This window comes from Pyrgilauda ruficollis, unplaced genomic scaffold, assembly GCF_017590135.1.
Source record: "Pyrgilauda ruficollis isolate IOZ18807 unplaced genomic scaffold, ASM1759013v1 scaffold31, whole genome shotgun sequence".
Taxonomy (NCBI): domain Eukaryota; kingdom Metazoa; phylum Chordata; class Aves; order Passeriformes; family Passeridae; genus Pyrgilauda; species Pyrgilauda ruficollis.
In genome coordinates, this window is record NW_024524489.1 from 2,384,511 (window position 1) to 2,401,057 (window position 16,547).

A 16,547-nucleotide genomic window follows, 5' to 3' on the forward strand; every position below is an offset into this window, starting at 1 on the left:
ATCGTGAGTTTTCCTCTCTGCATCCACAAGCAGATCTTTCCCTGGCACACTTACTCTTCAGAGCTGGGCCTGAGCACAATCTGTATCTTCACTCAAAAAACCCCAACCCAAACAACAAGCAACAACAGTGACAGCTACTAACATTTCTAGATGTGTCACAAGCACTGTCTTCTAGATTACATGATACTCAGCCACTACAAACTTTCTCCAGAAAGTCCAAATATAATTTCCATGGAAGGTGCGAACTTCCCTCATCACCATGAAGCACAAATTCTAATGCTGTTACCCTTTCTATTACTCCTCATTTTTACATGTAGGAAAGAGTCATGCTCAAGAGTGAGATGTATTAATCTTACTCTTGTAAGAGTAATTAATGTATTAAGGCTAAAAAAAGTGAGAGAAAGGAAAAGAAGACAGACATTGGGAGAATGGTTGAAGGAAAGAAAAGGGTGACAAGAAAGAAAAAGCACATGTGTAGTATCCAAAAGAGAAGGAAATACTTCCAAAGGAAGTTCCCCGGGATGGATTAGTAAACTACAGCAAAGACAGCATTATAATTGTTTTTTTACTCATTAATATGAGCTTTAAGACACAAGATTAGCAAATCACTTGCACAATTCATCAAACTCCCAAGCAACACCATTACTCACGACAGGACTCGCCGTTCTGGCCCGAACTCAGCTTCGTAGTAGCCATCTCTGCAGTCTTTTCCAACCAGGTCATGGGGGTGTGGCTTGTAGGGTTCATTCTTCGTTACCAATGTGGTTCTTATTTTGATTTTTCCAAAATAGTTCAGAATCTACAAAAAAAAAAGTGGGATATTTTCAAGGTTTTAGGTGTCGGCCCCCACCTGTTACAGAAAATGAATTTTATCCCGAAATGCTCTATGGAAGAAACACCATACACAGGTGACCATACAGCAATGCTGCCTGGAGAACATGTCTACCTCCAAAGATTTTAGGAAAAAAACTCATAAAGCCTTGGGGATGAGGATACTACCTGTGCATGGAACACTAAGTAGTGAAAGAGGATCTTACAGATACAGCATGGCATGACACAATCCCCTCTGAAGCTGTTGGGTTTTTCCCAACTAATTCTCAGATGAGTACTCAATCTTACACTCAGGCTCAAAGTCTCAAGCTCCTACCAGAGCTCTAACAGCAGTCATCAGCCAATTCAGTGCTCCTTTCTCAGGTGCATGAAAGCAACCTCAAGCTGATGGCTACCAGTGAAGTCACCGAGTGCGGGGGAGTGTAAAAGGAAAAAAAAAAAAAAAAAAGGAGGAAAAATAGTTTGGCCTAAATTGTTTGACACATAAAAACTTGAAAGCAAATATGAGACTTACTCAGGCACACGTTTGTGCAGAGGTGAGCTTTCCTCCTCCACTTCCCCTGCCCTGTAAGTAACAGTTCCTCTCCTTCCCCTCCTTTCCCCCTCCTGAGACTCCAAAGATCCACCATGTATCCTTTTCAGTCAACACTTCAAATCTTTAACTTGAACTGTGCTCTTTTACCTGTCATCATCTGTTTGCATCAATCTTCAGTTTGGCTCCATTCAGTCCTCAGGCAAGCCACTGTAACTTTTTACCCTTAAAATGATACTTCCACTGCTCCCCCACTTTCTTCAACCATTACATCATTTCTGCCTCACTTTACACCCAGCCCCACGAACATGAAGCCTGATCTAGCTGCTTTTGGCTCTCCAGTTCCCCTTGATGTTCATCTTCATAACCACACCATGAAATTTAATCTCCTCCTGGCCCTTCTCTTCACGTTTCCATCTCTAGAGGGGACTCCCCTGGAACTTAATCAGCACTAAAGCCTCCCACGGGCTTCAGGGAGGCAGGAATTCACCTAGAAATCACCTGCTATCAGTGCCATCAGCTCTGTCATCAATAGTCACCTTTCAAAAGAACAAACTTGGCCAGGCTTGCATGGTCACATACCCATGTCCCACCTCCCCTTTGGGTTCTGCCTGGCCTTCATGCGCAGCACAGCCCAAGAAGAGAAGAATCAAGGCTTGATTCAGCCCATTCAGCTTGTGCCCTGACACAGACTCAGGCTGGGAGTCTGTGCAAGCCTCTCCTCTTGCCAACAGCCCACACAGTTCCTTGTTCAATTGGCAGAGTGCTGAAAAAATGAGTCTGGCACCGTCTCCATTTCCTGCATTCCCTAACCAAGTCTGGCACTGTGATAGTCAAAGGGAACCCTTCTTTGCTTCTTCCCTTAGTAATTCTGGCTCCAGGGCTGGACCAGCTTCCACAGCTGCTTTTATGCAATAGAGACTCACTCTGCTGCTCAACACATGACTGCCAACACTCTCCTTTCTCAAACCCTCCCTCTTAAAGAGCTTTTTTGCCTCAGCATAAAACATCTCGTATTTGTCACATTTCACATCTTCTCTATCTGTCAATTTCCTGCTGTGATTCCAGAGACTCTATTTTGGGCTCCCCATTGTTTTTTTTTATGCTGGCACACTCTGCAAACACAGATGCACAACCTCTGTTCCTGGGCAGGAAGATGGCAAGTGTTCTTAACTTTCCATTTAAATTTGAGCTTTCTCCTCTAATCTCAGCTCTGACAGACCTCCTCCAAACTGAAAGAGATCAAGGGAACGCTGGCAACTTAAACATCAGAAAGGCGATCAGAAATTATTTTCAAAAATATTTTCTCTTACCCTCCTTCGTCCAGCCTATGAAAGCTACTGCCCAAGAGGTTCCACTCCAGCTCTACTGTCTCTGTCTTTGTCCCTGCTTTGGTCACAGCTCTCTCCATTCTGGATTTCCCAAGCCATCCATCGTGCAACCACCCAACTCATCACCACTGCAGATGCTCAGAGGACACAGTTCCCCCTTCTGAGCTAATTTTTAAGTCTTGACTTCACACACTTCAGGCTGGTGTCTTTTGCAGAGCCCATTCTCCCCATCACAGGTGATTGCTCGCTCGCACAAAGCGCCTTCTTTCATGTTGTGCCCAGCAACGTTTCAAAGCCTTTCCACGTTTTGTAGGCAAATTCCTTCAACGCTCTCCCAAAATTCGTGCTGCAGTCCAAACCTTAAAACCAAACCCACGTCACCTAACTAAGAAAGCAGAGCAAACGTGCATGCAGAGAAAGCTACTAATGGATGGCTCCCAGCCCTCGAGTCTTCGCTGCGTCCCCTCTAGCAGCACTTTGTAAACCACCTCTGCACCTTCTTCCCTTGCTGTAAACCAAATCTTTCCGTGACCAGGAGCAAGTAACTCTTTTCCCACTCTGCTGCAACTCCATTTGCATGCCAAGGAAAGAATCCCAGAAGGTGAGATGAAAAGCATTGTATTTACTGTGCAGAGTCCAACACATAGCTACGAGCACCGCGCTAATGTGGGCAATGGTAATTCCCGGATTAAAGCGGTATTTACCTGGATGGAAGGGAAGGTCTTATTGTTTTCAGTACTGTGCTCTCCTGGAATGCTGCCTGCTGATCTTCCCTCACATTTGTATCTGAAACGCATGCCCCTTTGCCTGGGTTGCTCAAATATTTCAATGTAGGGCTCAGGGCCACCTTAAAAATAAAATATTTTCAACGTTAGGACACAGAGTTTAAAAAGCAGCAGAAGAGGCAAGAGTTAGAATTTCTAGACTTTTGATTCACATTACCATCTTTCCATTTGGTCTACCCTATCAGGAAATCTACTCTTTATTTTTATGTACGTGCACATGTTGAAGGTGGGGTACAAGGGAAGAGAACAGATTTGGATGAAACATCCACAGTATCAACACCATGGAAGTAATTAGCAAAAAAAGACACCCTTCCCTCCATCTCATCCAGAACTTAGCTTCTTATAACCATCGTCAAAGACGTGTCTGATGAAAGAAGATTTTATACAACAAAACCCAAATCACTATTCAACATTTTTAGGAATAATACAGTTATAAGAATGGCTGTCCTCTCCAAGCACTGGTACTGTCAACTGCTGTGTTCTCTTAAGCATCCTCTGAAAGGGAAGATGTTTGCTCAGAATTCATTGATTTAGTTCCTATCACAGTGCAGCAGAAACTATTCAAATTATGCAAAAAAAAACCCCATGCTCCTACTGGGTGGAATACTATCACTGTGAGCTCAAAAAATACCTGATTGCTCGTATTGAATTCTACATTTTGAGCTGCCCATCTCCCATGGGGCTGGTTTCTAGTTGCAGTATCTTCCCAGCCAAAGAAACCTCAGAAAAGCTATTGGGCAATTGTCAGAAGGGAGGTTTTCAGGAGACACAGAGTGATAGCTGAGCATAAGAGACAGCAGAACTCTTAAATGGGGGGGGTTAGAAAGACATTAGCAAGAGCCTAAGTACTTTTCAAGTGATGTTTTATTGCCAGACAGCAACAAGCTATTTCATATATCTCACTGAGAACATCAAACAGGACAGTCAATCAAACAGTGACAACAGTGGGATGGCATGTGAAAAGCAAACAACAGAGGCTAAGTAAATATTGTTGAAGTTGAATCATCACGGTGCTACACAATCAGAAGAACGTAGCTTATGGAAATGTCTACTGAGCTCTCTGTCATCTTCATATAATAGCATCCTCCTCAAGCAAGGCTGAGCATCACAAACAAACAGGACAGACAATATCCTGTGGCACAGCACTGAAAAAAAAGTGCTTGGACTTCAACATAAAAAGCAAAACAGTTATTAAATATATTGAAAGTGCTGAAAGGGTAAAAGAACCCCTACTTCCTTTTGCCCAAGGTCTGTGTGTGTGAATCCACAGCACACGGGTTTTGGCAGAGGTGGATTCCAACCCTAACTCCATAATAAAGGCTTCTCTTTTGCTGCACCTACAATGGTTTAGGCACCTCTGCCAACACGAAGCTTGAACTTCATGCCTGGGATTTGTTGATTGCAAAAGATTTCCAGTGCTGCAGCAGCTCATACCCAAAGTAGGAAAATATTATAACCTAAAAGTTAAAGTAAGTAAGAGCAGCAGAGAAGGGATGGATGGAAAAACGACATGTGAGACATCACCTCAGCCTGACCTGAATGCACATTTATCTGTCACACACCTACAAGCAGGGGAGGAACTGCACCTGCAGCTGTGTGAGAGCAGCTCTTATGCTGGGATGGTCTTCAACCACCAGAGCCTCTGCAAAACCTTCAAAAGCACAATGCACTTCCACTGGAGACTGTGTGTGCGGTCAAAACCTTTGGGAGCTGTGGGTCAGGACTCTTTATAGACCTTTCTAACAGTCAAAATGCAGTTTATAAACTGATCACCTCCCATCAGGTAGATTTTAAATAACTTTCTGAGCTGTCACATTAAATACACATTAGCTACTAGTTCTAGTCTAGGTGCAGTTCCTCAGGGGGATAGTCCCTTTTCTAGATACTCCCAGCTCTTTACCTAACACCCCTTTAGATGAGCTTTGCATATTTTCTTTCTGGAAAACAAGCAAAAGGGAAGGGGAAGGCAGGCATTGATAACAAAAAAGCCTAGAAATGACGTAAAGCTGGTTTCAGAGAGAGCAGAAGTCTGGGCTTCTCACAAAACCATGCTCACGCATCTGTGTATGGCTATTTTAACTTTCACACTTCAACTTACTTATGCTATTCATTGATCAGCTCAAATACAGACACGTATCCATACACTGAAGTAAAAATCTGTATTACAAGTTAAAATGACAACATGACAGCAGCATTACTGCCTACTAATCTAGCACTAATCTGGGAGATTCTCATGCTTACATAGCTGCTAAGCAGACGTGCAGGACACCCACAGACACTGTGTATTTGTCAGAAGCAGGCAGAGCCTCGCCGCTCGAAGCTACAAGAGCGCAATCACTTGAGGTCTTTAACTCTTGCTGCTTTAACCAACAATTTCCCTTCACGTTCTATCAACACTCGCTTGAGTGAGGACTATTTTCTCACCTCTCAAGAGCCCTTTATTTTAAGGCTCGTAGCTCAGTGATCTTTACAGGGCTGTGGTCGAAACAAATGCCATTGAAGGTAAACCCACCGCTCAGCCAGCAGCAGGTGTGTTTGTGGGAAAGTAAAGCTCGGTGACGCGGCAGCCTCCAGAGATTAAACATTAAACTTCATCTCGTCTTGGCTGCCTCTCTCTCTATTCAGGAATCACGTTATCACCTCTGCCGTGATTATCTGTGTCATCATGCTTTGTGTAGAGGGGAAAACACACAGAAGTGTTTGTGAGAATGAGAGGTATTACCAGCACTCTGCAGCCAAGCGTCCGGTGTACCCTATTTCTGTAAATCAGCAATGTGCTTGTCAAGTGGCACAGCTTAACTATGTCACAATCTGCTCTCTCACACACACAGAGGTCTGTTAGCTCCCACACAGTCACTACAGACCTGCCCTCCTCAGGTCTCGCTTTGTGTGTCAAACAAGTGTGAGATATGCCCAAACCCAAACTCTAATTCTGGAAGATTTACACAGCTATTCCTATTTATTACCTGCCTGCCCACAACTACTCCATAAAGCATTTGAAATGGAAGAAAATAAAAAAAAAAAATCTAGCTAATCCTTCATCTAAGTTCTTAAGAGTTTAATTTGTCTTTGTAATTAATTCTAATTGCCTATACACATGCTAGCAATAGAAACATTGTACTACACATTATAACCTGCCTGCCACTTTTTGTTATTGAATTGCTTTTTCCCCCTCCTGCCCTGAATATAACACTGAATAATTTTAGAGAGAATATAGGAGATCAAGTGTCCCGATTATAAATGCGAGGAAAAGAGGCAAAAGCAATGACAGCTCAGAGAGTTCAGCAAGGAGAAGAGGCAGAAGCAGTGACAGCTGTGGGAGTTCAGCCAGTTATGCTCATTCAAGGACTGAAGGGTGTTTTATTCTCGCATTTTGAGCAATACAAAGAGGAACAAAAGGACAATCCCTAGAACTCGGAACAGGCTTCCATCAGACCTCTCCATGACAAGAAACCTGTGAGAGTTTGAAGTTTAACACAGCCTGTGCCACGAGGAAGAAAGTGTGACACGCTGCCACCAAGCAAAGTGACAACCCGATCAAGGCTTCTGTCTCCTTCCTTTGCTCCAAGCAGGCAGGCTCTGGAGGAACTGCCCAATTTGTCATTCTCTTGCAGGGCCAGGAGTGCCCGGTGAACAGACTCTCCATCAACATGTGTGTGTGAAAGCAGAGCAGCTGTGGGTCTCTGTGGAAGATGTGAAAGTATCACCCGAAACCCTCCGGCCCGAGGTGACTGCACTGAGACACAGATGGGAGAAGCATCGCTCCTGAACTCTGATGTCACTGCTCTGAACAAATCCCCGGTGGCACCAAGTCTGTCGTTTCTAAAAAGCAAGGATCTACCCACTTGTAACCTTCTGCAACACCTCGGGCAAAGCGGGAGGATGGCAAAAGCTTTGTCACAGCACACCCCAATTTAAGCAAAAGCAACTGGAAACATAACACGATTTGATTTGAAAAAGCAGTAGTGTACCTACGGCTCCTTAAACTGCACAAATTCTAACAGAGACCAAACAACGCTCAGGAACTTCCTCTTTACTATCGCGAAACATTACAAAACGGCAACTAAAAGGGAAAAAAAAAAAAAAAACAAACCGACAAAAGCTAGCTAGTACCAGGAAGTTATAAACTTCCCCCGCTGAAAAAATTCCTTATCTGGTTCCTAATGACACTGAAAATACATAAAGACACGAAGAAAAAAAAAAAAAAAAAAAAAAATGTTTCCAAAACCCCTAAAAAAAAAAAAAAAACCCAAAAAAAAAAAAAAAAAAAAAAAAAAAGAAAAACAACAACCCGAAACTTCTCTGCCCTGCTTCATTGTTGCGACTTTAAAATACATCATAACATTTAAAGCACAAGCCCAGCTGTTTTCTCTCCGCGTTGATAGTTACACACCTATATATTTATCAGGAGTGAAAGTTCATACCTTGCTAAGTGGGAACAGAACACACACTCATGTTCTGAAAAGCTGCTTTGCCTAGAAATACTATTCTAATTAGTACAGCCAAGTGTTAAATTTAGGGGCTTTTTTTAACCCTAAGAAAGACACCAGAGGGACGCCTCCCGAAAGGATGACAAACTCGGTTTAATTTAGCCTCTAGAAACTTAATTGCGCATTTTGTTGTAATTACTCAAAGCACGATCCCTTATCTGCATTACTTTGCATCCGTGCCATCGCTATTTCTCATTCATTTGCATTCTCACAGCCGAGCTCCGATGTGAACGGGATCCCGGTGAGCACGACCCAACCTTCAGCCTGTTGTCTCCATCCCAGACAGGGACCCGGCGCTCGTTCAACACCTAAACGCCCCCACCCAATTTTAAGACCTAAGAGATCCATTAGAAACAGAGCAGCCCCGTAAGATCTCGTCGCGGCTCATCACCCACCGCCGCCCCGCAGCGCAAACGCCCAGCCAGGGAGGGCGGAGAGCGCCCGGCGCCCCCCGCCCGGCCCCGCCGCTGCTCACCGGCCATGCTGACAGCTCCGCTCCGGCCTCTGCGCCGCGGGGCTCCGGCCCGGGCCCGCACACCTCGCAGGGACACACGGACGGCCGCGGCTGCCGGGCTCGCCGCCCTTTTCAGGGGGAATTTCCCGTGGGGCGGGCGGGCGGACGTGCGCGCCGAGCCGCGGGGCGGTGCGGGGCCAAACCCCGCCCCGGCGGATCCGTCCCGCGGCACCGGGACACCCCGCTCCGGGACGGGCAGGCACAAGGCTGGCCGGCGGTCCTGCCCTGCCCGGTAGCCAGAAGTGCAAAGGAAAAGTTCATCTCTGATTTCAGAGCAGCGAGAGCGTGTCCCGCTCCGTGGGCATCGCCCCGACATCTCCGCTCCGTCAGCCAAGCGCTCTCCTTATCCATCTTTTTCTCGGTGGTCAGCCCGGGGAAGGGAAAGCTCCAGGCAAGACTGTACTGCTGCCTTCCAGTGCCTACCTAAGCCCCTCATGGGGTTTATAAGATGGACAAGGATAGACTTCCACCAAGGCCTGTAGCGACAGGGCAAGGAGGAATGGCTTCAAACTGGCAGAGGGCAGGGTTACATTAGATACTGATAAGGAACTCTTTACTGTGAGGGTGGTGAGGCAGTGGAACAAGCCTAGCCAGAGAAGCTGGCGATGCCCCATCCTTGGAAGTGTTCCGGGCCAGGCTGGATGGAGCTTGGAGCAGCCTGGTCTAGTGGAAAATGTTCCTGCCCAAAGCAGGGGGTCGGAACAAGACGGGCTTTGAATGCCCCTTGCAGCCCACTCTGATTGAATACCTAAGCTGTACGTACTAGGGATAGACCAAGATTGCAGGTAAGGTAAGAAATAATCACCAACAAGCCCATTCAGTCACAGTGATCAGCTCTAAATCTACCAAACCTTCGGAGCATCCCAGACCCTGCATCTCACAGCTTGGTGAAGCCAAGGAGCTGGACACTGGGAACAGCCCCATGTTTGGATCAGGTGGAGAGGTCAGTGACAAACAAACAAATCTGAGGGCAAATTAAAAAACACCTGAAAAAAGAGGAACAGGAAGGCCACACCTAGCTGTGGTGTAAGACTGCTTAGTTAACAATAAAATTTAAATTTTTTTTCTTAGATCTTTAATCTGGGAGTGGAATAAACCGTCCTGTGTGAAAATGCAGTTAAATCAATTAGTATCTCTGAGAAAGAAAGATTAATAAAACAATAAGAAAAGCCTGAAAGAACACTCAATTGAGGTACAAAACCAATAGGTTTTTGCTTTTTTCCCCCACTATCCTATTTCTAAAGCTAAGGTTATTGGGATGTACAGAAATGAAGAACAGCTGAAAATGCTGTTCTACAATCTGCAAATTCATACTCCAATCCATGTAAGTAAGCAGAAGAGGCTGCCAAATGCTTATTATTCTTCCTGATCTGTAGTCCATCTCAACAAGACTTTTCTTTCTAACCTTAGTTTTGGCTCAACTATCCTCATATTTCCTATAAACAAAAATTATCTTTCTCCACCCCACAAGCAAAACTTTCTTTATTAAAGATTCATGGCTTGCCACATGGTAGGATTGTTGCACCCCTGTCAAACTGATAACTGAAATTGGAGTAGAAGAATCCTAGGGAGAACACAGGATAATCAAAATGTCTGTGACATTAGCCTTAGATGATTGAAGAGAAGAACAACTACATTTTTCAGATGTTATAATAAAATAATTCTATGGCTGTGGGTTAGTTTCTTGTCAGAAGAATGCAATTTCTTATTTTCTTTCCCACAAAAAAAGCCAAAACTAAACAACACAAAAGATATAAACCAGCAATGCCCTAAAAGTGTAAGAAATTCAGACTAGACTTTCATGTTTTCAGGGATTTCTTGGATTCCCTATGATTGATAATGTACAATAAAGCAGGTATAATATTTTAAATCAAATTTAGACTTTGCCTACACAGGCATCTGTGACCACAAAGCACAAACTGACAAAGAGACCACAAATAAAATTGTGCTGCTCTACAACTAAGGCAGTAAATAGGAAAAGTGCCCAACCTGAATTCTCTCTGCTAAGTGCCCCATCCAAACAATCAGCTCACCAACACCTCATATTAGAAGATACTTTAGTTTTTAAGTTGATCACCTGGTGGTGGACGTTTTGTACAAGCCTTCATTCACAGGGCTGAACAGCCAGGGAAATGCTCCCAGTCTGAGGGCATCCCTGCAGATCACAGGAGTGACCTGGACAGGATTTTTAAAAGGAAAGTTCAGCAATTCCTGTGGGATAGCTGAAGCTGCAGATGTGAGTTTTGACTTTGGATGTAAAGGTAAACTAAATACTTTCCCTTACTTATCTCAGGCTGGTTTTCCAAATCTCTGATAGTAAAAACTGTGACATCTCAGAAAGAATTTATTTAGTTCCTTCCCTAAATACAGTTTATATCCCTGGTTCCCACCTATTTCTCCCACGACACTACTGAGTAAACACAGACCAGAGGACCAGGTAGACTGGCTCAAAACAGAAGTATCTATTGATTTCTTCAGAAGGAAAGTGTTAGTGTAGGGTACACAATCTAAACCGATGTGAAATTAAGGGCAATATTCCAGGCAATACAAATACTGTGTTATGACTAAAACATAGTAAACATTCCCTACTTTTCCCCAGCTCTTTTGAACTCTAACGCTCAGGGCTTGCAGGAACAGGCTACTCAAAGATAATCCTTAAGATTGCACGTTTGAAATTGGGGTGGTATCTCAGATACACAGCAGGGTCTTTGGTACAAACTGCTCCTTGACATTATTTTAAAGAAAAAATACAAATGGATTGCACTTCTTATAGCATCCCAAAAGCTTTATCTCTCTTCCTTGAAATGAAAACAACTTGTGATAAATAACCAACCGTGTGAAGAGTTGCACTGTGTAAAATCTGTGAGCTCCCATCATCAGAATACAGAGATCTGGCTCAGGAGGATCTGAACAAAGTGACTGGAGGAAGGACAGCACGAAAAGGAGATGTTTTCTTGATGTTTTTTTCTCCAGCAGTAGCCACAAGCAATGGCCAGGGAAAAGCACAACAGTGGGACAAAAGGAGTTTTTAGTCTAAGACCAGCATAGCTGTTTTTATAAAACAGTCTATGGAAACCAAGAAGCCTTCCAAGAAAAAGGCAAAAACCTAAGCAAATGGAAGAGGCCTTACTCAAAGTTGTGCAAGCATGAGGACATTCCTCTACTCCTGACTACCCTGTATGCAACTCTGCTCTGCTGCCATCGGAATCCCTGGCACAGGAATTATCCCGGGAGAGTGAGGTGAACGAGAGGATTGCAGTACAGCTTTGGCAATCACAGAAACCTCATCAGCAACTGCCATGAAGTGTAAGAACATGTCATAGCTTTGGGTATATGCAGATCTCTGCAAAAAGCAGGACGGAATTCCCCTCCTGCAGCATTGCATAACAAAATCCAGGTGCTTCACTATTATTTTTGTCAGCTGACTTTGGCTATAGCCAGAGGTGAGATACCAGAATTCTTAGGCCAGTCTGATCCAGTGCTTCACTTCCTGTCTTCCAGTTAAAGCAAGTGTTTTAAGATCCCATTTCTCTCCACTTGTCAAGTCCAAAGACAAGTCCTTCAGTGGTGCTTAGCACAGGCATTGCCCAACGAAGCTGGCTGTGACAGGAGAGCAGCACAGGCGAGCCATTAAGTCTTTATTTCCTGTTCCCAGCTATCTGACTTCGATCAAAGATAAGGCTCTTGTCACTGGCCTGGTTAAGCAGACACTAAGGTACTTTCAGCATATGGCTCTCCTAATAAGGTGCATCACTAGGAGCAAGAATAGTACTAATAAAGTCATTCTACTCTCTCCTTAAGGAACAAAGTTAAGTCCTGTTTTCTTGCCCACTCTATCTCAAGCCTCACCTACTGCCAGATTAGAAATTTCCACTCCTCTATGCCTTAAGAAACTTTTTGCTGTTAGAAGTATGACTTTAATCTCAAAGGCGTCTTACTTAAACACTGTCAGACCTTTTGGTGGTTAAAGCTTTTGTGGTTATTGGTCCTGAGAAAGGCTCCAATGCAGAAGCCATTCTCAAAAAACTCATGGCTTCCAGATTAATGATAAACTCAAAGGCTGTTTAAGTCACTCTGCTGGAAGTGTTCCTGTACCACACTTCGAGTTTGTTTGACATTAGAACAATGCTACTGTGCCTCCCTCAAAACAGGGTGGAGAGAAAGGAAATGCTAATAGAGAAAGGTAGGTCTTGTGGATAAGGCACAAGGCTGTGATTCAGGAGACTGGAATTTGGCTCTTGGCAAGTCAGCCTTTCTACTCTTAGGCAAGTTGTTTAATTCTCTAAGCCTCAATTTCCCCAATAAAAATCAGAGAAGTTACTTCCTTGCTCCCACACTTCTGCCTTATTCACTCATGATGCAACTTCTTCAGGGACTGAACAGCTCACTACATGAAAGTGCCAAGCACAAAACAATGACAGTTAAATGAACACTGGGGTAGTGCCAGAAAAAGTGTCCCCTTGACAGACTCTCTTGTCAGAGAGGGTCCCCTCTCTGTCTCCATCCATCCAGGTAACTCACGCCTGTGCATTCCTACACTGTTCCAAGCACTCCTTTGGAGACACAGGAGCATGCTTAACAGTAATCTGGAGGAAACAAGCTTATTGGTTTTTTTTCTGCTGGAGCCAGTTCCATGTGCAATCACAGAAATGACGCTGCCAGCAGGAAGGAATGTGGTGGCACCAAGGCCAGAACAAGTTTCTGGAAGACAAATTTGGGCAGAGGTGCCTGCTTCCTGACAGAGTGCGAACGTCATGGAACTGTAGCACAACGCTGTATTTTTAGCCTGAGAAATTGATAAACCTCCCTGAAATGTATAATTCACACTCCTTCCTTTCCAGAGCTGGTACTCAGAGCAGAACTTCTCAGGCACTTTCTCCCCCAGCTCCCCCAAGCATTTCCTATTCCCTTCCACTCATCCCAGTGCTATAAACACATACCACGGTTTGGGAGTTATGTTATTTAACAGAGAAGAATTTAAATGTTTGTTGGCAGGCAAAGAAAAAGATGGAGTAGTGTTTTCATTTGCCACTGTGCTACATAAAACACAGTAGCTGATTTTGACCTCTGAAGTAGTCACTAAAACTGCAAACTCCTTCCTTATGCCACAGCCAGGATTCATCTGATGCAGCAGAGCTGCAGGGAAAGGACTTTTAAAGAAGAGATGAAGCTGAGCACAAGGAGCAAAGTCAGCAGAAAACCACCTTTTTCTGCCCAGAATGATTTTTTTCAAAATAGATTACCTCTACAAGTCAAATCACTGTGGCTGCTTTCAAAGGGAAGCCACAAAGCATAAGGAGGCAGAAGGAAGGATAGGAATTGTCCCTTTGATAACACCAAGCTGTTAGAGTACCTTAGTTTATAATGAAAACTGCATAAAAATATACAGGCAATGTATGCCTAAAGTAATTCTGCTGCTCCCCAACACTCCAGCACACACCAGCCACTCATCGTGCACTGGATCCACTACAGAGGATAACAATCATTCATCCAGGTTTTTATTACAGGACTTCCCTTTTTCCTCAGGGCTCACAAGGAGTTTAAGCTACTTAACATCACCTTGAGCTTCAAGAATCTCAGAAGACTGTATCTACAGCCAGTAATCAGAATGAACTGGGTTGGAAAAGACCTTTGAGATCAGAATCCAATCTTTGACTGAACCTTACAAGCAGACCACGGCAGTGAGTGCCACAAGCAGTCTTTCCTTGAACTCCTCCAGGGTTGGTGAATCCACCACCACCTCCCTGAGAAGCCAAATTCAGTATCTAATCACCCTGCCAGTGAAGAAATTCTTCATAATGCCCGACACAAACACCCCCTGGTGCTGCTTAAGGCTGTGTCCTCATGTCCTATGCTTGCCTGGAAGAAGAGCCCAACTCCCACCCGGGCACTGCCTCCCTTCTGGGAGCTGCAGAAGGTGACAAGGCCACCTTCAAGAGGTGAAGAAGGCACCTTGTTTCAGTACAGCCCCACCAGATAGATCTCCTCTTAATTTCAAGTCTCACACCTTAATTCTCACCCTCTAGCCCAACGACTCCTGCAGTTCTGCTTTGAGCAGCTACAGGATTACACCCAGGAATGACAGAAAGTGACACCATTCTCCAAGCCAAAGGTAAACACGTAACACCTTCTGGGACAAGTTTACACATCAAGTCCTCCTACATATGCAAAGCAACCCTGCCGTTTGTAAATTAGCCGCTACACATCTTATCTGGCCCTGCATTAGCCCTTAGTTACAGATTGCCCGGGGCTGTGTGTCACAGGTGCCACCTCAGCAGGCACAGCCTTACCGGTACCAGCTGCCCACAACAAACTCGGAGTAAGCCACAACCAGGCTGCTCACCCCGCTACTGCCTGTGCGTCCAGCTTGCTGCCATCCTGCAACAAAAAATAATTTAATTTATTAACAAGGCCTCCAACTTAGTAAGGCTACCATTATTAGTCTGAGCTTTCTGAATGACAGGGTTGAAAGCCCTTGATTTCTCTCCCAGAACAGTGATGAGTTTTGCTCATTTCATTGTCTTGTTTATTCGGCACTTGCTACATGACTTGTCAATTTTGCTTTTAGGACATCTGGGGAAGTTTGACGTCGCTTTTTTTAATGTTGTGGTTAACCTCTCATACAACAATGAGTTTGATAAATACTCATTCACCTGCACAGGATTTTCACTTGTGTGCCTTAATATTGATGATAGCAGATCAAATCCAAACAGCAGCCTCTGGGTTTTCAATCTGAAATACTGAGCCTTAGGTATAGTAAATGTGTCAGGCACCATGAGACTCAGAACATTTTCAGATGCCTGAAAAAACCACTCCATGTACCTTACTCACTGTGTGCAGGTAAAGAATACACATATCCATCTGAATTTTTTTTTTTAATTAAAAAGAACAACAAGCCAAGAAGACTACTTCTTCAAGAGATCTCTTGTGCAATACAAATCCAAAAAAAAAAAAAAAAGGAACTGAACTGATTTTTTTGCTCTGTGCAGTGGAAATAACAGCTCTAGACACAGCCTGTTGAATGGAAACACAACAGACACCACAAGCTGCTTCTGGCAAGTACGTGCAGGAACCAGAGAAAGGAGAAGACCTAACCCAAGAAAGAGCTGACAGAGAGCAGCCAGTGGCCAAAAGGATTAATTAGGACAAGGGCCAGAGTTTAATGAAGGTTAATGTCATATATAAAGCTGACTATAAAGAACAGGCAACTGCTTCATGGAAAGGTTCCTTAACAGGCAGATAAAAAGACAAATTCTTAAAGTCACGGATGTCCCAGCTCCAGTTCTGATCATCTCCAACGAGATGCAAGTCAAGTCAGCAGTGCTGAAAGTCAACTTGCTCAGTTCTCTGTTTCCCGAAGGCTGAGACAGGTGCCTGCCACCCAAACCTTTCCTTTGCCCCAGGGACTCTAAGACAAGCATTACAGGCTCTGCTATCAAAAGAGCAGAAAGCAAGGAATGGAGGGCATCTGGAATAAAGTCTCTGATTACAGCTCCACTGGCTTGACTCCTGCTTGTCACAGCAGCTTGTCCCTTCAGGGCCTCGATACCATTGTCTCAGTGATGGTGAGTAACACCCTCGGCTTTGTGGCGTCTCAATAAAATGTCCCCTCGTGGTGACAAAGGCGATTTCCTCACTGGGCACACAAATCCTGCTTCCCCCACTGCTCCTGTACTCCTGGCTTCTCCCAGAACAACAGGGTCAAGATTTACATGTGCAAAGGGGAGAGCTTTAGTCTCTGTGCGCTATCTTCACATCTCATCTCCAAGAAAAGGAGCCAAAGAGAGCTGACTGTGCCCTTTCCTGAGTTCCCATTAAAAGGAAACCTGCATAAATAACCATCTGCGTAACTGAAATTCAACTGAGACCAACGTTCCCACTGAATTTGAAAAGCAGTTCTGTCCATATTCATAATCATTTGCTTAAAAAAACAAAAAACTGATAAAAAGCCAAATCTATAGGTCTAAATAAGTTTGTTACTTTTTAAAAATAAAACAGCTATTTCAGTTTTTCTTACCACCATCTCTTACCCTGTAAAAGCAAAATCCTGAGAGTTAACTAATC

General features: G+C 44.2%; 1 protein-coding gene across 1 annotated transcript in view; it reads right to left on the reverse strand.

Annotated features, from left to right (window-relative positions):
- REL (REL proto-oncogene, NF-kB subunit) overlaps positions 1 to 8,535 on the reverse strand; it is a 31,029-nt gene extending 22,494 nt beyond the window's left edge. Inside the window, exons 1-3 of the mRNA XM_041473945.1 lie at positions 8,445 to 8,535; positions 3,399 to 3,541; positions 651 to 799 (exon numbers count right to left, since the gene is read on the reverse strand). Coding sequence (XP_041329879.1) covers positions 651 to 799; positions 3,399 to 3,541; positions 8,445 to 8,451 — 299 coding nt within the window. The 5' untranslated portion in view covers positions 8,452 to 8,535. The remainder of the gene's footprint in view (positions 1 to 650; positions 800 to 3,398; positions 3,542 to 8,444) is intronic.
- Positions 8,536 to 16,547: the final 8,012 nt, after the last annotated feature.